This window comes from Cervus elaphus, chromosome 24, assembly GCF_910594005.1.
Source record: "Cervus elaphus chromosome 24, mCerEla1.1, whole genome shotgun sequence".
NCBI classification, from domain to species: domain Eukaryota; kingdom Metazoa; phylum Chordata; class Mammalia; order Artiodactyla; family Cervidae; genus Cervus; species Cervus elaphus.
Genome location: NC_057838.1, coordinates 59,819,695 through 59,844,415, shown reverse-complemented (window position 1 = coordinate 59,844,415; position 24,721 = coordinate 59,819,695). Strand labels below are relative to the sequence as shown.

At 56.6% G+C, this 24,721-nt stretch overlaps 1 protein-coding gene across 5 annotated transcripts in view; it reads right to left on the bottom strand.

Moving 5' to 3' along the window:
• Positions 1-4,592: 4,592 nt before the first annotated feature.
• POC1A (POC1 centriolar protein A) overlaps positions 4,593-24,721 on the bottom strand; it is a 117,860-nt gene continuing 97,731 nt past the window's right edge. For all 5 annotated transcript variants that reach the window (XM_043885389.1, XM_043885390.1, XM_043885387.1 and 2 more), the window contains 2 exons: positions 23,421-23,564; positions 4,593-5,303 (listed from right to left, as the gene is read on the bottom strand). In XM_043885389.1, the coding sequence (XP_043741324.1) occupies positions 5,205-5,303; positions 23,421-23,564 (243 nt within the window). In that variant the 3' untranslated portion in view covers positions 4,593-5,204. The remainder of the gene's footprint in view (positions 5,304-23,420; positions 23,565-24,721) is intronic.

The following is a 24,721-nucleotide window of genomic DNA, read 5'->3' as shown; positions in this document are numbered from 1 at the left end:
CAAGTCCCAGAGGCTTCTAGGAGAGCCAATCCAGGACCAGCTGTCATGGAGAACAATTCTGGGGGCTGAGCTGAGGGGGTGCTGGCCCTGGGGAGGACGATCGGCACTCCCAGCCCCACCCTGGGCATGAGGGTATGTCCTTGGGTGACTCTGGCTGGGGTCAGTTTGAGGGGCTCAGAGCAGAGGTGGGTGGGGCATCACAGGAGCTTCTGGGGGAGCTGGCTGGTTCCAGAGACCTGCCAGGTCAAAGCACGTCATTGGGCTGAGCCTAGCTGGGGAAAGGCAGGGGCAGGGCAGAGGTCTGGAGGAGAGGCCAGTTGAGCAGAGCATCTGCAGGGCACTGGTGCCCTCGGCCAGGCCTGAGACCAGAACAACATGGACTGGGTGAACGTGGGCCCCAGGTGCCTGGGGACGGCCACAGTTCCGCAGTCGGTCTCCACTCCAGAGCTGATGCCGGGTGCCTAGCTGGAGAAGGATGGAGGCCAGGAGCTGACGTCAGTGTGTGTGGCTGAGTGACACCATGACCCCAGCTGGCTCCTACAGGCCAGACCGCTGCACACTGAGCACCCAAGAGAGAGTCAAAGTCCCACTTTCAGAAGCAAGTATTCGTGCCTGCAAGAGCAGCTTCGGACTGAGAAACGGAAGCTGCAGGACGACAGGACTTCCGCTCCTGCCCAGGGCCCTCATCTAGCAGTGCTCAGGTTTCTCACGGGTGGTAGGAAAGAGTGGGGGGCAGAGGTCGAGGTTCCTGTCACAAGCACGCCCAGGCATAGGGGGTTCAAGGTGGCCTCACCTGAATTGAAACCATGCTCAGCCTTGCTCTATAAATAGGTTCTTGGGAGAGTGTTTCCACACAGCAGCTCCCAGCCGGGAGGAGGGGCTGGCACAGAAAGCTTCCTAATGGCTTCGCCCCAGGCTGTCTGGCCCGGCTCCAGTCTCATCCGTGAGCCTGGATGTGAGGGCCCCATGCTCTGGGCCTCTAGAGAGACTTCCCCAGAGCGACTGAGAGTGAGCCCGGGGTGCTAGAGTGACAGCTGGGGTGGGCTGGAGCCCACCCAACGGGACAGGCCTGGTGTCAGGGTGGTGATGCTCACAGGAAGTGAGCTCAGGCCTTCAGTCTGCCGCTGCTGCTTTGGCAACACGGTTCCCTCCTTGGCAGCCTGGAGCAGGGTGGGGTGGAGGGGGCGCTTGGAGAAAACTCTGGGGCTGATGTCTGTGCCCCGTAAATGACTACACACCCATGGAAGCTGGAGCCATCAGGGGCTCCTCTTGAGCAGATCATTTAGGAAGGCGAGGTTAATGACGAGGAGCCGGGACAGTGTGACTCACCACCCTCGCGCCGGCTCAGTGGGCTGGGTTTCCGGGATTCCCGGCAATCACAAACGCCCACCCCCAAGCCTGCGCTGGCCCTAGTGGCGGCCTTGAAGGGCCTGCCTTCTCGGGTGGGGGTGGGGGGGCTGTCTGTCAGCCCAGCTCTCAAAACCACCACTGGGGATGCCCATGGCAGCGGTCATGGGGTCAAGAGACCAGAACTCTGGCCATGGAGAATTTCAGAGCCAGCACGACTCTGGGACCACCAGACTGCGTTCTCCTGGACACAGGCCAAGTTCTGGGGAAGGGGTCCGAGCCTCCAGAAGTCTCTCTCCAGCCACCCAATGAGCACACTCGCTCTGGGCACCTCCTGTGCCTGATGCATCAGGAACTAGCTCACAAACCATCTCCACAAGGTTACTAAACCCATCTAAGGTCACGGAGCTAGCAGGGGGGCAGAGCGGGCTGTGGCAGTGGGTCAGGGGCCTTTGACTGCCCTGCCCTACCCTCTTGCCTGATTTCTCTTAAGCAGCACACCCCTGTGGAGATCAGGAGCCCAGGGACAAGGACGCTGCTGGATGTGAGGATGGCAGAGTCTCCAGGACAGGCTGGCTCATGCCCCTCCAGTCTCTGGAGGGACACCGGTCTGTGGGGACCCCTCGGCACTTAGCCTGTCGGGCTCCTGGGAGGGGTGCCTCAGGAGGGGAGGGTGGCGGGCTTGCCACAGGCAGGGGTTGAACTCTGAGGCTGCTTTCTGCTTGGTTTGGAGCCTACCTGCCCTGCCTCTCTCTTTCTCTGGCAGGAAGTACAGATCCATTCCTGGAATCTGGCAAAGGGTAGGTAGGGGGCTGCAACTTAAGTCAGAGACACTTCTTTCATTCCGCATGGTAGGAAAATTAGAGCATGAAGGGATGGGGGTGTGGGGTTGGGATCTGTCATGAAGACATACTTCCTAACAAAAGCCTCCTAGCCTAAAAACATCTTCCTAGCCACAAACCCCCCCTCTGCAGTTTGGTTTTCTGGAATCTCAGTTACCAAAATCCAAACTTAGGAGAGATGACAGCTAAGCTGAGGCATTCACATTTCCAGAGGACTGCTTCTGAGCTTGGTAGCACATCTGGGGGACTGGTAAGAGCCCCGGCCACAGGGGAGCTGCTGGGGTGGGCTAGCAGGGAGTGTCATTTGGGGAGACCACAAGAAAGGCGGTCATGGGGCCCCCAACTGGGCCAAGTCCCCTCATGTTCCCCGCCGCCGACCGCTTGTCAGCACCCCCCATAGCCAGACCTGTCAGCCACTAGCCCAGCCAGCACTGCCTAGTTGAGCCCCCACACTCTGCCTCAACCTGGTCACTCACACTGACCCCGGGCTTGGAGGCCGCAGGTCTCTGTGATGTTTCAAAGACAAAGACAGCTCTCCAAGATCCATCCTTCTCCCCTGTGCCAGGCCTGGCTGGTGACTCCATCAAGGCAGGTGAGTGTGGCAGGAAACCCCTCAGGAGGCCCTGGTCCAACTCCTCGTGCAAAGCCCTTCCAGATGGCCCGTGGTCACAGCTCTGTCCCCCTCCATCTGGGGAAGCCCAGGTCACGCCGATACTGTCCCCCCAGACAGGCTGTGTGCTGTTTGGTGGGGGGGGGGGGGTGGCGGGTAAGCAACCCTCTCTAGACTGTTTACATCTGATAATGGTGGTGGGGAAAATACCACACTACAGCCTCCCAGGCCATTTCCCAAATCGTTAACAGACTCTCAAACCCACATTTTTTCTCACTGAGGAAGGGAGATTTCAGAGAAAAATTAAAAACTTGATCCTGGTATACAATGAAGGCGTGATGAGTGGCAACCCGTGCTCGGTCTGTGGGCAGAGCTGGCACACATGCCTTGAAGGCCCCTTGCTGGGGCACCCTGTGTCTCTGGAGACAACCTCGCCTGGACTGGCTGCCCGAATCACCACAGCCCCATTACCTGGAAGCTCCAGCTCCACCGGCCAAAACAAGGCAGCCGATGTCTCGTCAGGGGCAGGGCAGCCAGCCTGGGAGGGACGGACAAGCATGGCCCCACAAGGTTGTCCCCCCTGAGCAAGCTGACTTGGGGCCGCTCAAACTTTCCCTAAAGGCCTCCAGGGCGACTTCCCCGGTGGTTCATTGGCCAAGACTCCATGATCCCAGTGTAGGAGGCCCAGTTTGATCCCTAGTTGGGGAACTAGATCCCCACGTGATGCAACCAAAAGTTTGAATACAGCAACAAAAGATCCCACATGCCACAACTAAGACCAGACACAGCCAGATAAATATTAAATAAATAGATAAACCATATCTCCTTAAAACAACAACAAAAAAAAAAGCCTTCAGAGACTGGGAACCATGACCTCCCGAGGCAGCTGAGGAACTTACCTATCAGTTTAGACCAGCAAGACTTCCTGGTTCTTCTACAGACTAGCAGGGCCATGTGGAGGACTGCAGCAGGTTCCTGGGGGCTCTGAAACATCCCGCGTCGTCAGCCTCTTGCCCATCTATAGTAAGCTCCATCCTCCTAGAGGGACAGGTAGGCCAGGGAGCCATGGGCCTGTCAAGTGCCTACCTGGTGGGGTGGTCACCTCTGCTACCCGACACAAGAACCTGAGGCTCAGAGAAGTTACATCACCACGTTGAGGTCACGCAGCTCGACCAAAGGCAGAGCCTGAGACCTGACTCCAGACTGAAGCTCTCTCCCCACCCAGGTGGCAGAGCAGCTCCCCCAGGCTTGTTGTTCATCGAGACTCAACACAGGCTGCCTCTTGTCAGTCTCAGCTCTTAAGGCATTCAGCCTCTGCTCCCACCTGAAACCTGCAGAGGCTGGGAACCTCATTAGCCGCCTGGTACTGACAGTTCCTGGGAGTCTAACACCGCCCGCTCCCCTAGGCCCCAGGGCAGGGCAAGTGTGTTGGAGGGTAAATACCTCCCTGGCTGGCAGGGCCCCAAGAGGCTGAATGCAGACATATGGGGAACACTTGCCTGGCTTTCCTGCACAGATGCAGGGAGGCAGCCTACGGAACCCTCATGAGCAAGGGGACATGCAGGTGCCTGAAGCCTCCAGGTCCCAGCTGAAGCAGCCGGCCAGGCCAGCCAGAGGGACTCTGGCTGTCCTTGCTTCTGAAGACCCCGCACAGTAGCAAGCAGGGTGTGCGCAGTTCTGGAGGTAATGCTGGCAGGGGCCCTCCCCAGATGTCATTTTGTTCTCCCTTTATGGACCCTGGGGATGGAGGAATTGATTAGGTCTCACTCAGAACAAGCCATTCCAGTGACGAGCTCCATCAAGTTCATTTTAATGTTCAGGTTCCTTTGCCCTCATGGATGCAAAGGAAGAGGCCATCAGGCCCCAGTAAACATGTGGGACAGAAATCAAGGCCACTGCAAAGCCACCACCCCCTCCAGAGGGCTTGTTCCTGGATAAATCAGACAGACGGGCCCACTTTGGGCCTTTTGTCAGATTTAGAGGAAACTATTGGCTCATCCAACCAAGTGGTCTATCCCTACTCTGAGATACAGGACAAAGCCAGTCACATGGCAGAAAGGTCAGTAAAGGATGAGTGAAAAGCAGGGTGACTTGGGGCTCCTGCCTCCAGAGGAGAGCTCCATCCTAGGGCTCCTTCAGACTCCAAGGTAACAAACATTAATGTGAAGTGGCTCCTTCACAATAAACTAGGTATATCATTTGTGCATACATGGGCCCGGCCTATGGGGGCCTCCCATCACCAGGTGGAGAGTCTCTGGTTACAGGGCATAGGTCCACAACCCCTGGGGCTCTGGGATGGATATGGTTCCCAGGGCTGAATCTTATTTATTTACCCAAGTGTCCAGTACAAATCCCCGACCTGCCACCCCCCAAATCGACCGAGCTCTTGATTCTTGTTCCCCTGATCACGGTGTTGTTCTCTGCATGATTAGCTGCTGGTTTTCCAGACACTGCTTCAGCTTGTCTTCTGTCAGTGTCAGCCGCTGCTCCAAGATGGAGACTGTCTGCAAAATAAATGTTCAGGCTCAGGATGGAGGGGCCCCTGGGCTGCCCTCAGCCAGGCCTGCTCAGCTGCCCCGGAACAAACGCCATCTTTTCCCACCCACGCTGCTGCTTGGTGCCCTGTCCCTGGGTCTTCATGTCTGCTCCTGCTGGTTCGGGAAGGTACTTCTCTGATGTTTGTGGGCATCGGAAGGACACAGTGAGGGAAAGCAGGCCCTCGTGGTCTGACATTTAGACTGGAGTTGCAGAGCAGAAGCACTTGCTCATCTGTCCTTTCAGAGACCAACCAACCAGAGACCATCAACCATCTCCATTCCGAAGATGAGAAAACTGCACCCACAAACGAAGGGACTTCACCTGGGTCCTGCCCAGGCCTTTTATCTTTACAGCTGGAGGGGCTTCCCAGGCTTGGAGGGGAGAAACCTGAACCCAGGAGGGCCACTGCCTGTCTGAGTCCACTGGGGACGGCTGCAGGAATGTGCTGTCTGGGGCTGAGGCCCTAACACCCTGTTTCTGAGTCCATTTTCTCTGCTATAACAGGAACGATAATGCCAAGATCACAGCAGTCCTGGAGACTGTGAGGTGACATCGTGGTGCCCAGCATGAGTCAGCCTGGCCCACGCTGGCCACAGTGACGATGCCCGTCTTGTTGGCCTCTGGGGGGCAGAGACTGGCTCTCTGGCCTCTCCTGCACACCTGGCATGATGGCTCGTCTGCCGACCTGGCCCCCAGACAAGGCAGCAAAACCTGCCCCCCTCCTCTGCCTTTGGACAGAGCGTTGGCAGAAGTGCAGGAGTGTCCAGGCCCATGCAGGCCCACAAGTACACTGGGAATGAAGCAGGCTTGGTTCCTTGCCGTGTAGCCTACAGGCATTAGAAAGGGGTCAGATTAAGAAACAAGACTTTCTCTTAATTTTACCCATTTGTGGGCTTTCCCAAGAGGTTTTGCCACCTTCCCGAGGCTCCATGGAGGCTCTGGGCCTTGGTCCAGTAGAAATGAAACTTTCCTTTCACATATTTAATAAAACACTGAAACATTTGGGGAGGGAGTTTCCCCTCTGAGGCTGCTATAAATTCTCACAGCATCCCGCACAGATATCAGCCTCATGGAGGCTTGCTCCTCCTGGCGGCTGGCCCCTTCTAAACAAGCTGGCCGGGCTGCAGGGGGCTCTGAGCCCCAGGGCACAGGACAGAGCCTGAAAAGCTGCTGCCTGTGGAATATGAACTGGCACCCTGAGAGGCAGAGCTGAGCTGAAAGAGACGATCACATTCCCCTCTACTGACCGGCCAGCCATAGAGGGGGTCTGCGGTTCGTAAAAGTGGCAGCGGAAACAGCCCCCGGCTGGCCCAGAGCAGCATTCCTGGAAGTTTCCACTGGCTGCTGCAAAACCCACACTGAGCCAAGCTCCAGAATCATTCCTCATCCAGACTTTTTCCGATGGTCCCGGACTCCAGGCCCCAGTGGGGGAGCCAGCCAGCTTGTCCTCTTCTGGCCAGTACCGCCCCCCAACACACACACACTTAAAAGAAAGTTTTTTTCCATAGGGACCGAATTTCCAAATGTGGAGGCAGTGGGTTTTGGGCCAATGTCAATACCAGGGGTGCCACGCATTTCATGGGGCTAACTAAGTAGTGCTCCATGGTGGGGGGTGGTGGGGCAGGGGTTACTCAAGCTCAGTAGAAATATGGTCATTAAATTTGATGATGTTAAACTTCTTTGAACAAAAAAGCATTATCTATTTTACCTCAAGCCACCTAAACGGAAGGTGTTGGGAAGTCCTTCCTTTGGAAGCCATAAACGCTTGAGGGGGGGTTTCATAGCATGTTATAGACAAATGGGCTGGGAAAAAAAAAAAAAGCCCACCCCTCTCAAATCTGCAGCTTCTCCCCTTCCCCCAGGCAAGCTTCTGGAAGAGCCGCATCATCTCTGTTTGGTCTCCACCTCCCACTCCCCGTGTGCCCAGCCTAATCTGCCAAGATGCTGGCTGGCAGCCACCAGGCACTGATCAAGTCCACCAGGCTCTTCCCAGTCATGTAGGATCCCACCAAACCCCATCTGAGCTGGAAGAATGGGCCGGTGAGAGAAGCACAGCTTTGAAATTCTGTACATTAGAACAGTCTCTGCTTTACAAATCTGTCTTAATAATCCTATCCCACTAGAGCATGGGACCTCATTTTCATGGGAAACGGTTATCTCTTCTGATAATGTGAAGCCCGGAAGCCCTGATTTCTGATTTGCTGACGCACCTTCCTCCACCAGAGAGAGGGCTTCCCCAGTGGTGGAAGGCTCTGATGGGGGCAGCCAAGTAGCAGAGGTCAGACACACTCAGGGCTGGTGGTACACGCAGTGAGAGGCCAGGCAGGCCACCTGCAGGGAGCAGCCAGGGGTCCATGTGAGTAGGCAGCAGTACCCCTCACAGGTACAGATAAGATTCTGGGCCATGCCCTGTGCTGTGTTTGCACTGTGACCTTCACCTGTGGGCTCAGCATGCCTCTGTGAACATGTGCTGCCTTGACATCCAGGGCAGAGCCCTGCCCTCAGTCCTGCGTGCCTGGGGCCACACCAAGCAGGCTGCTCATAGCTTACCCCACCTCATGCCCTGGTCCAGCCCTGGGACTCTTCCTTCTGCCACCTGGTGCCCATACTCCCCAGGCCTGGAGACAATGCCAACCTGCCCTAGAAGGTGAGGAGAAGCACTGGAAAGACAACACCTCTGCAGTCCCTCTGAGTCCACGCTCCCAGTCCAGTCACCTCACTTTCCTTTTATTCAAGGGTGAATGACCTGGTCCCAGCCTCTCACAAAGTCCCCAGGGGGGTGAAAGTTGGGTGTTGTGGCAGGTCCCAAAGAAGGAAATGGCCCAGCCGGACATGGTGTCATAGGATTAGCAACTTAATTTTAAGGAGGGCCAAGGGAAACTGGAGAAGGGGCCGAGGAGTCAGGGTTTCTGGCTCCTGGGCAGACTGGTCTGGGCAAAGTGTCTGGGAAAGACAGCTATCATTGAATTGGTGATTCAATGGCTAAGACTCTGTGCTCCCAGTGCAGGGGGCCTGGGTTTGACCCCTGGTCAGGGATTAGATCCCACACGCTGCAACTAAGAGTTAGCATGCCATAACAAAAAGATCCTGCATGCAGCAACTAACAGCCAAATTAATACACAAATAAATATTAAAAAAAACAAACAAAAAACAGCCATCAGCCGGGACTCTGGGGCCAAAATTCTTCCACAGAGAGGGCCCTCCTGTCTGTTGACCTTTGAGAAACCAGGAAGCTTCATACACTCTCCTTGGCCCTGTGCCATCCAGACATGAGGCCCCCAAAGTCAAGACCTGAGGGAAGACCCAGGACTGGGCTCGAGGTGGGAGTGGGGGAATCCTGATTCTTTTTGCTGAGCTTGCTCTTTGTTGCTGTGCGTGAGCGTCTCATTGCAGTGGCTTCTTTTGTTACAGAAATAGGCTCTATGGCTTGTAGGCACATGGGCTTAGCTACTTGGCTGCATATGGGATCTTCCCGGACCAGGGATTGAACACGTGTTCCACTGTATTGGCAGGCAGATTCTTTACCACTGAGCCACCAGGGAAGCCCCATCTTGATTCCTGACACACACAGCTCCAGGGGCTGTTCTTGGCAGTTGACATGGAGTGCTCACAATATTCCAAGCACTCCAATATGACCCCTCAGGGCGGGAGCCTTTATCATCCCATTTTTTGCCAACGAACCAAGGCACAGTGATATTAACCTGCTGAAAGTCACACAGCATACAGATGACAAACCTGGACTGTGAACGCTGGTGGCCTGGCCTCAGTGAGGGCTGACGTGCCAGGAACTGCGCACGTCTGTTTTGTCCCCATCCACCGTGTTGAGCCTGCCCCGGCTCACTGCGGCAGTGCCTGAGGACTACTGGGCCTGGGACCCAGCAGCCTTGATTGTCCCCCGCCCTGTGCCCAAGCTCAAGCTGCCTGAGGACACAGCCATGGATCTCTCTTCTCACCCAGTGGCAGCCACCTTCTGTCCAGGCCACTTGGTGTGGTGGCTCTGGATTAAATGAGTAGAAGCAGCTGGAAGGGACACCCCCGACGGTCACCCAGCAGTGTCCTCACATCATTTGGCCACTCTTTGAGGCGGTTCCCAGGCCTCAAACACCTCCCATGCCCACGGAGCAGCCTCTTATCTAGCTAAACATTTAGGTTTGGAATTATCATGAAAATCACAATTTTAAGCTATGAAAAGGCAATGCTGCTGCTGCTGCTAAGTCACTTCAGTTGTGCCCGACTCTGTGCGACCCCACAGACGGCAGCCCACCAGGCTCCCCCGTCCCTGGGATTCTCCAGGCAAGAACACTGGAGTGGGTTGCCATTTCTTTCTCCAATGCATGAAAGGGAAAAGTGAAAGTGAAATCTGCTCAGTCGTGTCCGACTTTTAGCGACCCCATGGATTGCAGCCCACCAGGCTCCTCTGTCCATGGGATTTTCCAGGCAAGAGTACTGGAGTGGGGTGCCATTGCCTTCTCCGATGAAAAGGCAATAATATAGGGATATAGCGACAAAAACCTTTTAATATGTATGCAATGGCAAGTGACCCTAACACCCTTATTTTAGACGCTATCTCTCACTGGGGTGCTTTCCCTACAACACAAGCAGTCAGACCCCAACTAAGTTGTGGGACTTGCCCAGGTCACCACTGGCGCCCCACCCCTCACAAGACTGGGCTCCACTTTAAATGAGGCACCGTCCTCCCTGAATCAAAGCAACAGGAAGCAGAATTCGGACTCCATGCCTGGACACTGTCACTCTTTGCCCAACACCGTCTGCCTCCCAGGGTCACAGCCACAGGGGAACCATAAGTTTCACTTTCAAAGTCACACCTGTCAGAGAATCACCTGGGGGCTTGTTTCAGAAACACCTTCTCCTGCTATTACCAACAATTTCCAGAAAGCCACTGCCCTTCTCTTAAGGGAAAGCATTCCCTTAGAAACACTCCTGTTTGCTGTTGAATGAATTCTGTTGTTTCTCTGGACCAAGGGCTGGCACACTTGGCCTGCTGCCTGTTTTTATAAATAAGGTTTTACTGCCATGCCCACGTGCTTACTTTTGTCCATGGCTGCTCCAAGGGCAGGTTGAGTAGTTGTGACAAACTCTATGGTCCACAGAGCTAGAATATTGACTGTTAAGAAAAAGTTTTCCAACCCTTGCTGGAGACACTCTCCTCACTCACTCAGATCCTCTGGGGCACCACCCTGTGCTGGCCCCTGCCAGGTCCAGGGTGACAACGGCGCAGAGCACACAGGGTCAGCTGGCCCCACAGGATGTGCAGAGAGCTGGTGGCCGGTGCTAAGCAGCTGTGGGGACTGCAGTGTGTGCTGGGAGATTGCGGGGTGCTGCCTGGTCAGAGCCAGGGGAGGTGGCCCTAGGAAGTGAGAGGGCTAAGACTGGGGGAGTTCACCAGGAGAGAGAGGCAGGAAGGCCCTGAGGTGGGAGGGAAGGCAAGAGGCAGGAGAGGTGCCTGGGAGGAGGCAGGAGATGGGGTCGGCCCTGCAGGCCATACCCGGCAGCCCCAGCTCCAGCCTCCGAGCGGCAGGAAGGGGCTGGGGGCTTGAGGCCAGGTGAGGCCCCTCTGGCTGCTCCATGGGGATGGTCTGGGAGTGGCTGTGATTAGGTACGATGGAGGCAAGAGAGGGTGAGAGGGTATGATGGCGGGTTGGTCTGGAGGTGGTGGTGGGTGGGCTAAGGACGAACGTGGACAGACTCAGAGCCATGAGGTATGAACCACCAGCACCTGGTGGTGAGTCAGACAGGGAAAGAGAGAGAAAAGAACACAGGATGAGGATGGGCACGGCTGAGGCCCCTCTGAAAGGGTCAGGCAGGCATGGGGCTGTAGTGGAAGAAGCCTGGGCCAGCAGCAGGGTTATTTTGCATTTCTCAGATGATCCTCATTAATGGGGGCAGAGGGAGCTGGGGGGAGACAGGGAGAGGAAGAGGGCGCTGAATCCACAGCCCCGGGATCCTGGAGAGCAGACTCTGGTGCAGGCGTGCGGGGGCTCTGACCAAGGCTCAGGACCATGTCAGTGAGGCCACTGACAACCCCTGGGAAGTAGCTGGGCCCTCAGTGGGTGCCGAGTGAAGGGCCACCCAACCCAGGGGCCCCACAGGAAGCAGGATGCTGGAGGCATTGGGGGCCAAACACAAGAGCACGGGAGAGGCCAGCTGGGGCCAATGGGTGGGGTTCCTGTCATGACCTGGTCAGAACTCTCTGAGGAAAATTCCCTGGGAGACTCAGCAAGGCTGAATCTTTTGAATCCTGATTTTCCTGCCGAGCGGGGAAAAGACATTGTGACCTGTCTCCTATGGGGGCAACACTGACAGGGCGAGCCGCTTCTCTCGCTCACAGTTCAACAGTGTAAGACGCTTTATGAAACACCCTGAAGGGCTTTCTGAGTGTGATGTAAAAATAACCAATTTTAAAGAGACAGACTTTTATTTTTAGTCCCCTATGAATTATAGTGACGCCCGAAGGAGTTGCACCAAAATGCCAGTCCTCGGTGCTAAGTCTGACACCCGGGGCCCTGAACTCCAAGTGGGAGGGAACGCAACACGGGAGACATTTTGACAGCATCACGGTTCCAAACCTTCCTGCCTCAGATGCCTTTTCTCTGCTGGCACTGAGTCACCAGGTGTCTGCGCCCCCTCAGGGCACAAACTGAGGGGACAGAACCTGGGTGTGTGTATCTCCTCCGGCCTCTAAGGTGGCCAAGGGGAGCCTCAACCCTCACTCCTGCCACAGGGCCTCACACATCTGCGACACTGGGAGAAGTCAAAGCGGGTATGTGGGGCCTCTGCCCGCGAGGGGCCAGGCAGCCATACTCCCAGGGGCTCTGCTCCGGTCCAGGGGAGAGTTCTGCGGGCATCACATGGGGAAGGCGAGAACCAGTGCTCCCCGGGAGAATAATCCCCCACCTTGGGAAGCTGTGGAACACAGCAGGACAGGTTCAAGTTACCCGCAGGCTCATGGAGCAGCGCAGCCCTTTCAGGCACACACGCTCCCCACCCCTTCCCATCGACTGCCCATTTCCCAGGCCCCCACAACCCCATGGCGCAGCCTTAGCCCTGTCAACCTCCTCTTTCTCCTTGGCCTGGTTTCCTCTCATGTGAGCTTGCCCTGCACTTTTCCTCAGCTCTTTCCCCCATCTCTCATTTCTGGCTCCTTTTTAAGCCTCTTTTTCCATCTCTCTTTTCACTTTGTGTTTAGGGAGAATGCAAGAAGAAATGTGTTGACCTGGCCCACAGGCACTGAGCGCCGCCTGAGTCCAGCCCCTTGACCTGGCTCACCCGCTCTGGGGCCACGGCCCGGGCCAGCAGACCTGGGAAGAAGAGTGCCAACCCTGAGAGGAGGCCCCAAGGCCTCTGTGCGGAGACAGCGCAAGACAGGCCAAGCACCAGGTGCAGCGGGGGCAAAGGTCCCAAGGCAGAGAACACAGCACTCTCTTGGCACTGCCAGGAGGCCAGAGTGGTTGGTTTGGAGTTACCGAACAGGGAAAAAAGAGCAGTGGCCACAAGGAGAGTGGAGGAGGGCCCCCAGGGCCCGCAGTCAAAAAGGGACAGGAGTCGGGGAGCCTCCACTCCCCGGCACTGCCTCGCTGGACCAGCCAGGGAGAATGGTGCTCCTGTGGCCAACTTACCAAGTGCTGGATCCAGAGGGGACCCTGGGAGAAGAGGCTCAGCTCGGGAACTCATCACAGCTGTCTTAGTTTCACAACAGGTAGTGAAACGGGACTGAGTGAGCCGGCACTTCAGATCACAGACCTAGCTGCACCCTCCGAGCCAGGTCCCTTCCAGTAGCTGCTGCTCTGTCCAGAGCCACCACTGCCACCATCTTGACTGACGACCTCTTGCACACTCCCCATGTGCAAATGCAGCAGGAAAACTACTAGAACCCTAACTTCTGCAAAGGAGGGACCTCAGGACACCACGAGCCCTCCTGACATCATCCTGCACTCGCACGCTCATCAGGAGCCCATCCCAGGCGGTAACTGAGACGCTGGCTCCTAGGGGCTTACAGGCACTGAGGGGCTGCAGTACCAGTCCTATCTGGGTGGGCTGCTGGCAAAGCTGCCATGACTGACAGTGAACAACACCTTGAACGAGAGGAAAGGATGAGGATGACCAGCCAGCTGTTCTCTCTACATTTTTCTCAGCTATTGGGCGAGTTCCTTACAAAGCTTCCTGTGCACAGGTGACTCACTCCAGGCTTCCCCACCATCCTCCCCGCTGCCATCCAGCTCGGGGACAGCTCTTCTTCCTGCAGCCCTCAACCCTCAGCCACGGCGCTTCCCTGTCCACACTGCTCTAAGCAGAGCCCCAGGGTGCCTGGGGCCCCCTATGGAGAGTGGTATTGGTTTCTATGGTTGAAAGGCCCTCCTGTGTCTCCCTGGAGCAGGGGAGACAGGTGGCTCAGAGGTGGACGCCGTGGCTGAGCCCAGACAGACGACAGAAGAACAGGGCTGACATTCAGCCACTTGTCCCCTCTAGTGCACTGCCTCATGGCGAGGGGAGCTCAAACTGCCCTGGGAAGGCAGTCTCATGGGAAACCAGGAGATGGGGAGTCTCACAGTCTAGAAGGGAAGAAAGCAAAGGGCTGGGGGTAGGAGAGCCACATAAGCACACATCTGCTACAGCGTGGGAAGGTGGTCAGGTTGAGAAGGGAAACGTGCAGGGCAGAGGCGACACCTGGGAGAGGGCGGGGGAGGGCAGGGGCAATGGGGTGAGCACGCAGGGCGCTGAGCGGGTGGGGGAGGCCATGGGAAGGGCTGATACAGGGTGTCCCCTTTGCTGCCGTGTGGGGCTGTGCGCGGCAGTGCTGTCGGGGCTCTGCCCAAAGAGCCTCCTCACCCGACCCCAGGACCCCCATCGTGCAGTCAGTGCTGTGGGCCCCCACATGGATGCAGGACTGGATGACCACTCCTCTTAGTCCTCATCCTTTCACCTTGGCTTCCTGGAGACACCCCACCCCCTTGCCCTCCATACCACTTTGGCAGTATTCCTTTTCTGTTCAACAGCACAGGACGAAAGGCCAGGCTCCTGGGCCTGCACTCAAGGCTGGTGCTGCCCTTCACTACTGCTCTCTCTGCCCCACCCTGCCTGCTCAAAGCCCCGCTCCAGCCCTGCGCCCCTAAGAAGTGCTCCTCGCCCTCACCCTGGCGCCGGTCCCTGCCCTCCTCCTCTCTCAGCACGTCATGGTGCTGATACGGGTGTGGGCCTTAGAAAATGCCAGCCTCCGCCTTTGTCCTGGGTAGGGAGAGCACGGCACCAGGGCTATGCTGCCTTCGTTCAAACCTGAATTTTTACTACCTTGCTGAGTGGTCTTGGCAAGTTATCCGATCTGGACTTCAGAGTCCTTGTCTTGTAGAGCCATCGTTAACACTTTATCATAGCTAACATTTACATGGCACTTGCTCTTGGCAGGGCTTCACCGTGGGAACATGGCTCTCCTGGATCACAGGGGCCCTGGCTGAGTGCTGGGCTTGTGGGGGAGGGGCCCAAATGAGGCCCCAAAGACAGCCTGTGGTCAGGCCTCGCAGGGTCTGAGCCATCAGGGCACGTGGTGGTCTGGCTGCTTCTTAAAGTTCTCCTGTGACGGAAAGTTCCTTTTAATCACTTCCAGGCTTGTGGTTGATTCTGGCTTCTCCAGGCAGTCTCCCCAGAGGGGCTGGGGAACCCCAGCCCCCTTCCCTCAACACAGGAACCAGATTCCTGGGGGCGGGGAATGGAGGGTCCCATGTGCCCTGAGCCTCAAAGAGAGGGCAGTCACCCAGTCATGCCACTGGGGCACTCGTGTGTGGGCAACATCCAGGGGCAGCCATTGGCTTAGCGCCCCCGACTCGACTGTGCTGCACAGAACGTCTAACTTTCCTTGGGTTTCACTGCAAAGATGGAAAAATGTGGAATTAATCTCCCCTGTAGCATGCTTTTGACTTCACTCAGATTCTAAAGATCTAAAACAGATGCAATAAAAGGGGAATCTCTTTGCTGTGGGGTCTTGTGAGCTATCAAAACAATGCAGGGCTGCTGGGTCCAGCGCCTGCCTGGCTCAGCCTCTTCTCCTGGCAGCTCCAGTTCCGGCTCTCGGGGTGGTACACGTGTGTGTGTACACACGCGGGGCCCTGACTCAATAGTACCCTGGCCAGCTGGCCACTACATGTCAGAGGTGTGTGGGGGCAGAAGGGGCTAGCCCATCTCCCTCGGGAAGGGTTGCCGGTCTGGGCCTGGCTCTTCCCACCACCAAAGGTCTGCGTCTCAGCCCCAGCCTGAGACTGGCGCCTGAAGGTCTGTGGGCCAGGGGCCTTCGAGTCAGAGGTGTGAACACCCGCTCACAAGCAGCTGGTTGATGGCCATCAGAGTGCCAGCCTCATAGGCACAGGGTTTCTGTCTCTGCTTGCTCCCAGGCACAGCCCTGGGCGTGTCATAGGGGCACACTGACTGCTGGATGGACACACGCCAGGCCCTGACTGCCGTGAGGATGCAGAGAAGGCAGGTCCAGGTCCTGGGGCACCTGAGGATGAGCTTGCCTGGCTTCTGAGGACATTCCCCCAGCTTGGTTTGGATCTGGGGAGTTTTGAGGGAGCGGTGGAGGAGGAAGAGGAGGGCAGACAGGCTGGAGCCTGAGGGGTTGCTGCCAGCTGGCCTGGGGAGGGAGGAAGCCTCCTGACCTCAGCAGGAAGTGAGGGTGTGCGAAGCAGGACAGAAATCCAGGAAGCAGCCCAGTTCCTCCCCTCCCCGCTGCCCCCACTCCCGACCTGATGGGACTGAAAGCTTCAAGGCCTGAACTCTAAAGGGGAAGGAATGGAGATTCCTGCTCATGCTGATGTCTGTCTGATAGGTTAACTCGTCCAGATCACACACATCTGATGTACAGAAAAACAAGATCTAAAGACATTCCCCTCAAGCTGTCTGGGCTCAGCAACTGTCTTTTTAACCACCCCTCATCATCCTGCAGCCTGCTGCCAACATCACAAAATGAGCTTTTGTCCCTTGAGCCCTTCAGTCCACATTTCTGCTTCACATTATCTCAGGGATATAGGATTTCTCTGGTGTTTCTGCATCCCCCCACCCCCACCTCTAATGAGGACTAGTTCTCTTCAGGAAGTACATAAAACACTATTTTCTATTGGTGGATTAGCTATGGGATTAGAGAATCTTGGCTAATTCACCTTCCTTGTGACCTTATAGCAATTCCTTTTAAATAAATACAGGCTTTTCCATATTACTACTTACCCCCAAAGAAGAGGCTGTAAAAAGCAGGTCCACTCACCACCATCCATAAAACTGGATGCTCCCGGGACCATAAGGTGCAACCCCCACCAGGAGAAAGACCTGAGCCATACACTCCCTGCCAACCCTGGCCTCTGCCAGCCATGAAGAGGCCACCCAGGACGCCTAGGTTCTGGGAGGGACACGCCCCCAAGGTGCAGGATGCCAGTCACTGCACAGGCATAGGCTCTGTTGTGCTTTGGCTCCAGGGTGAGTCCAAATAGGGCATGAACCTTGGCCACCTTCAGTATCCCATTTCTTCAGATACTCAGATTTTTAGCAGTCCATATACAATAGCTGATTAGCTAAGACCCAATAAAACACAATTGTCACAAGTCAGAGAGACTGCTCGATAGCTTGCTGGAGGTCTGAAAACCTCAGTACAGCCTGGCAAGTCAGGCTGTGGCCCTCATCCAACAGGTGCAGGGATGCAGGATTCACAGTCTCCCCCTGCCCTGCCGAGTGCCCACTGCCCATGCTGGGAGACCCAGCCTCTCATCTTGGCCAGTTTTCTAAAGCCACCAGCTAGGTCCTGTTCAGAACAGGGGGCACAGAACCATTTCCCCCAAATGCCATGCTCTGCTCAGTTGAAAGCTCCTTTCTGCTTTTTCTCCTCCACCCAGCCATAGCTACCATGGGGAGAATAAGGGTCTGTACCAACAGTGCAGGCCCACAGGGCCCTCTGCAGAGAGGCAGAGACAAATGGCAGACCTGACAGCAAGCCCTCCCAGCTCCCATGGTGCTTCATTCATGAGGGCACCAAGGGGCCAAGCATTCAGCTAGGGCTTGGTTAATCTCAGAGCTGCTTAGGCCCATTTGGGGCTGCCTGTCACAACCGGAAGACTCATGGGCCCCTTCTTGTGGCCTATGCTTGACTCTTCTAGGGAGGGCCCTTGGGTCCCCAGAGCAAATTGCTTGAGTCCCCTTCCTCCATCCTCTGAGAACTATCCAGAGCCAGGCTGAACGAGAGGTCCCTGCTCAAGACTAGTGCTCCAGCTCCTGCGGCCCAACCCCACCCGCCCCCCACCCGCCCCCACTGCCAGCTCCAAGCCCGCTCTGGGCCTCCCAGGAGAAATCTCATATGACCGTGAACACTCCCCGGTCCAGAGGTAACCGCAGCCTTCCCAAACCCATGTGGTGGGTGGGGGCATTCCATCTGCAGCTTTTTTGGGGAGGGGGTGCTTCTGCCACAACCACAGACAGGACAGAACACAGAGCTGCCATCCAGCCCCCCTCATGGCCTGTCTCTGAGTGCTGCCAGCAGTGCTGGCCCTGACTCAGTACTCCCCAGGCCTCTGCATTTGCAAAGCCAGAGAAGCCTGTGGACAAACTGCCAGAACGAGCAACAGGGCTGGGGGAAGGCCAGGGCCAGCTGCTCTGCAACCGTCTGGAGGGGGACCCAAAGTATCCAACAGACCAGAGTATCTTCAGTCCCTTGTCCCCAGGAAGCAGCCTCTTAACAGGAAAAACAAGTCTCTTGTCTCCCAACCTCAAGAGGCAGGAGCCCTGGCTGTCCTGAACTCAACCGTGGCCCAAGGGCAGCCCTTAAATATCCATGAAGAGGCTGGTAAACCCACTCAGGACTGTACACAGTCGAGGCAAGGTGGAGACATGCACCTGAGGGAGGGCCCGCTCTTGCAGAAACCAGCAACAGTATCCCCTGTGGCCCCACCTGTGTGTGCACCTACCATGGAGTACGGGGTGGGGGGAGCGTGCACACAACCCACAAACAGGGGTCACTGGGCACTTTCTCTGTACACCTTCCCAACGAATTCCATCTGGACATACCTGCGAGGACCCGCCCCCAGAGAAAATGGAGAAACTGCTTTAAAATCTGGAGTCTGTTTCCACAAACAGCAGCTGGTCTGTCCAGGAAAGAGGGACTCTGACAGCCCCTCAGAGTGGTCAGGCAACTCAGTCCATGGCAGGTGGGCCCAGAAGTCCCACACCTTCCCACCAGGGTAGAACTAGACACCTCACCTAAGCAGCCCATCAGAAAGGAAATTGCAGGGACCATGGCGGGCAGGGGGGCTCAAAGCAACGTGTCACTGTATCCAATTCCCCAAGGCAAACAGGCCAAAATCCTTATCCTTGTTGAGTTAGGTCATCAGAGTCACAACAACCTGGACCTTCTAACCAGCAGGGCTGGGTGGCCCGCCCCCACCTGCTTCCCATGGCTCGGGTTCCAGTCCTGGAGCCCAGCGGCCCCCGTGACTCACAGGAACCTGAATGTCTGACATCACAGTCTTGAGCACGGCTGCCACGAAAAAACACAGTTGGAACAGGAATTTCATGGCTTGGTATTTTTAAAAAGCAGCAAGACATGAAACCAGAGTCAAAAATAACTTTGCTGTGAGTTTCTGAGGCAAAACCACTGGTCGCCTGCTGGGCCCAGGCCCCTCACTGCAGCCTCCCCTGCTCCCAGGTCCTGTCCACACGGGCACACCTCGGGCCTCGCCCCTGAGGAAGATGCAGGGCCTCCGCAGCTTCCAGACACCACCCACCCTCTGTCACTCAGGAGTCCGAAAAGGAAGCAAAGGGTGCCAGGGTGGGAGGTGAGGACGCTGGCTGTGAAAACAGCCTCTCCCTGCTCACTGGTTAGTTTCCCAGCACCTGGGAAAGGGACCCTGAAATCATTTGGCAGCACCCCCACAAGAACACAAAGGCCTCTGTCCGGACACTCACTGAATGCCTGTCACCAAGCAGGCAGGCCTGGCAGGGGTCCACCTGGAGCCCTTCCCCTCGGAGTAGCCACAAGGGGAGCAGCCCGGCCAGGGGCAGCAGGGAGCGGTGACTCACGGAAAGAAGGCCGTAAGAGTAGTCTCAGGCCCCACCTGAGATGCCGACCCCTGCTGCCCACCTCCGGGACAGATAGATGGGCAGGGTCTAATGTCTCCCCTCCATGGAGGAGGAAACCACAGCTTCCCCAAGTCCACACAGATGGAAAGAGAGGCAGGCTGTGCCAAAGCATCTGGGGCTTCTGACTCCTGGTTGGAGCTTTGCTCTGGCCCCATGCAGGCCTCTGCAGTCAGGCCATCTATCTCAGGAAGAGACAACTGGGGCAGGCCCAGCAGGACGGTGACAGGGCGGCCGCAGGACAGAATGGGAGTGGGGGGCAGGATAGGCTCCCGGGAGGCGGGGGAGGGCACACGGTACACAGCACCCACATCCATGATCTCTGCCCTAGCCGCTCTTGAGAATTCCCATGAGGGGTTTTGAAAAACAAGAAATCTCCCAAAGAAAAACCTAAATCTCATTGTTAGGGAATATATTTTCCGCAGCAACCATTACAATGATTCAGTTCAAAGAATAGCTATCACAAGATGTATATACATCTTTGCAGAGCTTCAGTCTTGGCCCAGATGCCTGGATCTGGGTTCAACGCTCCCATCTAGTGCCAACCCCCCCACCCCGAGCCACCCGATTTTCAATAGTCTCCAGGCACCCCGGTCCCTCTTGCCACTTCCTGGACCGGGGGCAACACCTCCTGTTTATCTCCCTCCCATCCTAATGGCTAGTCAGACCACTAGAGCCTCCTGGCAGCTCAGAAGCATCCCTGGGACTCCAGCGGTCACAGAGGCCTGCGCCATGTCCACTCCTGTCACCTGACCACACCAGTGCGTTCCCACTCGGATCCCGAGAACGTCTCCCTCATGTCCTGCTTCACAGTCAGCGCCAGTCTAGCACCCAGGTAACCTGGAGCCTCCCCACTGCGCTCAGAGGACACGAGCAGGCTGGGCTGTCCCCACTTCACATGCGAGAAGGCTGAGGCTCTGGGAAGCCCCGTCCCCTGCCCAAAGTTACCCAGGTGATGAGGGATGGCGCTGGCTCCCAAGCCCAGGAGAGCAGTACACCCAGGCTAATGGGCAGCGGCTCACTGAGCTGAGCAGAGCAGCCGTGACACCCAAGGGCAGACCACGGCTCCCCACAGGCAACAGGGATGTGTAAGGTAGCCAGGTGGGATCAAGGCCCTGAGGAGCTCAGTGGCAGTGAAACCCCAAACAGCAACTCCGCAGGGGCAAAGGGGGGGTCTCTCCAACACAAAGAAGGGCCAGGGCAAGGGGGTGTGCTTTCTGGCTAGTGGCCTCAGAGGTTGGGCCACTGGGCTGTGACCACAGAGCACTAAGCCAGAGTGTCCAACCGTAACTTTCAGGAAGGTCAGGTTTGGTCTGCAGATAAACTCAGCGGGTCGCACCAGCAGGAAGGCAGGCTCTGAGGACCATGAACCTCCACAGCAGGGTGCTGGCTGTCACCTGGGACTCTGTGACTCCACTAAACATCCCGGCCACTGCCCACTGCAGCCCCAGGCTTCCTCCCTGAAGGATGTTCAGCAGGACAGAAGCCCGTGTCCCTCTCAGAGGCTGCTCAGAAGTAGACTAGCCTGTGGGGGACGGGAGAGGCAGTGATGTAAGGGAGAGGGGACTTTGAACTAAGCAGGAGTCAGTGTCGGGGTGGCCGAGACACACTCGGCTCCTGCACAGCATAGGCGTGCGTCAGATGGTAAGGAGCACTGCCAAGGGGGCAGCGTCTGAGGCCAGTACCCACAGGAGGTGCAGAGCCCAGCTGAGATACCCAACAGGAACAAGGATGGCAGTGGTCATCCAGCTCTACACCTGAGGGGAGCCTCCAGAAAGGACAGTCCTCAGCCAGGCTGGTCCTAAAGAAGGGGCCAGGGACCCTCCAACCTGAATGGGACAGCTCTGGCTGGGGCTGAACACTTCAGTGAGAGCCCCAACTCCAGGAGAGGACGTGGGCGTGGAAAACAACCAACAACCAAGCCCGAGGTGGCACGCAATTTAGTGCAGACACTCCCCAACACACACCACTTCAAAAACAGGTTGCGCTCTAAGACCTTGATAGGGACTTCACCTTGGAACCCAAGTTGAGTCCGTCAGAAACAAGCCACACTCTAGCTTCCAGGAATGCACACCGTCCAGCACAGTGGGTGACTGGCTGACGGGCTTGGCCTTTGGTCAGGCGTGCAGCGCCGTCTGGACTTGCAAAGGGGCTGAAAGGTGTGAGCCCGGCCACAGGCCAAGGCAGAGAGGCTCACTTATTCCCTGAGATGCCAGTTTCTTACGAAGTTACTATCAGACTCCTGACTGCTAACACATAACAAAACCTTCCGTGTACGCCTTTAAAACACAGTGAAAGGAAATGTTTTTAGTGTTATACTCTTCTGGATGCAATGAGGCTATTTTTAACCACCCTCTCAGACTTGATTTCCAATTTTATCCTATAAAGTTCTAATTCATTCCACCTCCCCTGATCTCTCACTTGACGAGGCTGTGAAGAACACGAGGCAGGCTAGGTGCTTTCTGATGGCTCTGAGGTGGGGGATGTTTTCTAAGTCTTTGCTTCTCCCCTTCTCAGTACAGGCCTTCTCTTCCAGGGCTCAGGGCGCTCAGGGATGTCGGTGTGATGTGCACACAGTTTCACCACCCCCCCCAGTCACCGATGCCTGACCTTTCCCCTCAAATGTCCATCCGGCAGTGGGTCCAAGGCGTGCAGTACTAGCTGGGATGCTGTGACACATGGACCATGTGACACCGTGTGGAGGAGTTCTTCGAACTTAGCCCGGAGCCAGCGGTACAGAAGAGACGCCATGCCACTTCACCCCCACCTCCATCAGAGACTCAAGGGGACACTACCTCCTTCCTGTGCCCTCCTTCTACCGTGAGCTGGCACAGGAGAGTGGTCTGCGCCCAAAGCCAAGGCGGGCAGGAGCCTGAGGATCTTTAAATCCTGCAGTCGCCCAGTCGCCGCCCCCACCTACATGCCTCATGCTGGCTGTGCTGGACTCTGCTCACTGCTTGGATGTGCTCGTGGTCCCCACCCCCACCCCCAACCCCTGGCCCAGACCTGCAGGCATGCTGCTGCTCCCTGTGCAGAGCTGCTCCTCTACCCCAGGACGAGAGACCCTCCGGGCATGCCCACGGTGCTGGCCGCCACCTCTCGTCAGGGCATTCTGCTTCACTGAAATCTCTGCACCTAACAGACCACTGTCCATGAGCAGCCAGTTGCATTTACGCGCCTGGTGGAGGTGGGGCCACATGGATTTCACGGATGAGGGTGATCAGCGCCACAGCTAACATTTATTGAGCAGCTACCCAGGGGTAGGCACAGACCAAACAATGCTTGCAGACTCATCTCCTTTAATTCTGACCATAAATATGGCAGGCTCAGGACTTCCCTGGTGGTCCAGTGGCTAATACGCCGTGCTTCCCAATGCAGGGGACTTGCGTTCGATTCCTGGTCAGGGAACTAGATCCCACATGCCACAACTAAAGATCCCGCATGCTGCAACTAACACCCGCTGCAGCAAACAAACAAAACATGGCAGGCTCGTGACAGATAAGCACACCAGGGCTTGGAGAGCCACAGGGGCATCTCCAAGGTTGCTCAGAGGGTAAGGAGCAGTGCCACCTCAAACCCAGAGCCTGGCTGGGCTCTCGGTGCCTTGACGCTCTGTGCACAGTTCCTGGCACGTCCCTGGACTGCCCCCCGCCCACAGTGAAGAGTCAAATGAAGGGACAGTGTTTCTTTCAAAGCTCTGTTGTGGCCCAAGCTAACACTGGGTGGGCATCCCTGGCAGGATTCAGTGTTGGTGATTTTGGGGTACAGTGGCTTGGCCAGGGATTGAATGGCTCTGAGAGACAGGATCCCAGGGCAGGCACTGCCATTTCATTTATTTGGGCTGAAAAATAAGTACACTATAAGTATGTTTTTTAAAAACTCAGGACCAGTAGGCCAACTTCAAATGGTCCAAATGGCCAGGCCAAGTGCAGATGATGGGGGGAGTCTATGTCACAGCCTACCTGGGTGAGGACGTCCAACTGGCCCACGATGTGCTCCAGTGTGCTGGTCAGCGACTGGGGCATGCTCACGGGCTCCTGGGATTGGCTCTGCATCGACTCCTGACTCCTGCCCCTGCCGGGCGGGACGAGGGGGTCCACTTCTGGCTGAAAACAATAGAAGGAAAGGGAGCCCTTTAGTCTTGAGGAAACACTGAGGAAAAGAGCCCCTCAAAGGATCAAGGGGAAAACCATCAGCAAACTTGAGAAGACGAGTTCCAAATGTTGGTGAGCAAGGGCGGGACTCCACTTCTGGGCCCTCCTTTCCGAGCAGAGACTGAGAGCGAGGAGTGGAATCAAAGCAATCGCAGTCCAGGCTGCAGGGCCCCGGGAGGGATGTCAGGCTGGGCTCTTGGAGGTCCTCAAGAGAGGCCAGGGGCTGCCAGCTCTTCACAAGACCTGCAACCTCCAGTGTGAGGCCTCTCAGAGTCCAGGGCCCCTGAAGTCTATGCTGGCCCCTGAAGTCACCCTTCCTCCTAGTTAGCCCAACACCCACTCCCCACCCTAGGGGTGGGATGGCCCAGAACTAAGGGAAGGGTCCGGCCCTGCCCTGGCGCAGATCCCCAGGGCAGACAGATTCTATGTGAAAGTGCTGGTCCAATGGCTGGCGGAGTCAGCATCCACAGGACAGGTGCCCCATGCTGCTTCAGAGAAGACTCCGGGAACCTGAAGGACTCGGTGCTCCTAAGATCCTCAGTCCCGGAATGCAGAAGCCATCCTCCCCTGCCACCGCCGCCACTGGACAAGTGATTTCCTAAATGGACTAATCCAGTCCAATGCGTGTCTCCCCAAAGTCAGGCACTGCTCTGCACACAAAGGCTTTTCCAGACCCTAGAAGCATCGTGCACGTGTGCAGCCAGAGCAGGATGCCGGGAACCACCTGGTTCCCAAAGACAGCATGGCCAAATGTCTCAGGAAGATACAATTCCTCTGTGGACTTGTTCCTTGTGGGAATGACATGCTCAGCAAGGCTGACACTCCTCAGTTCAGTTTTGAGGGCAGCCCCAAACCCCAGTAACCCATAGATGCAGCCACCCTTGGGACTCAATGTTTTCAACTACAATCTGACTGACAGACATTCAAAATGTTACACGTTGTTCTTTGGCTTTTGCCAGTCCTCCGGGGCTCTCCATAGGCTCTGAGAGAAAATTCAAGCCCCTTGACAGGGGACCCTGCTCTAGCCTGCCTCCCTCCCCAGCGCTGCTCCCACCTCTGCCCTGTGTCTGGCTCCCAGGGTCCCCTCATCCGCCCTTCCTTTCCCCTGC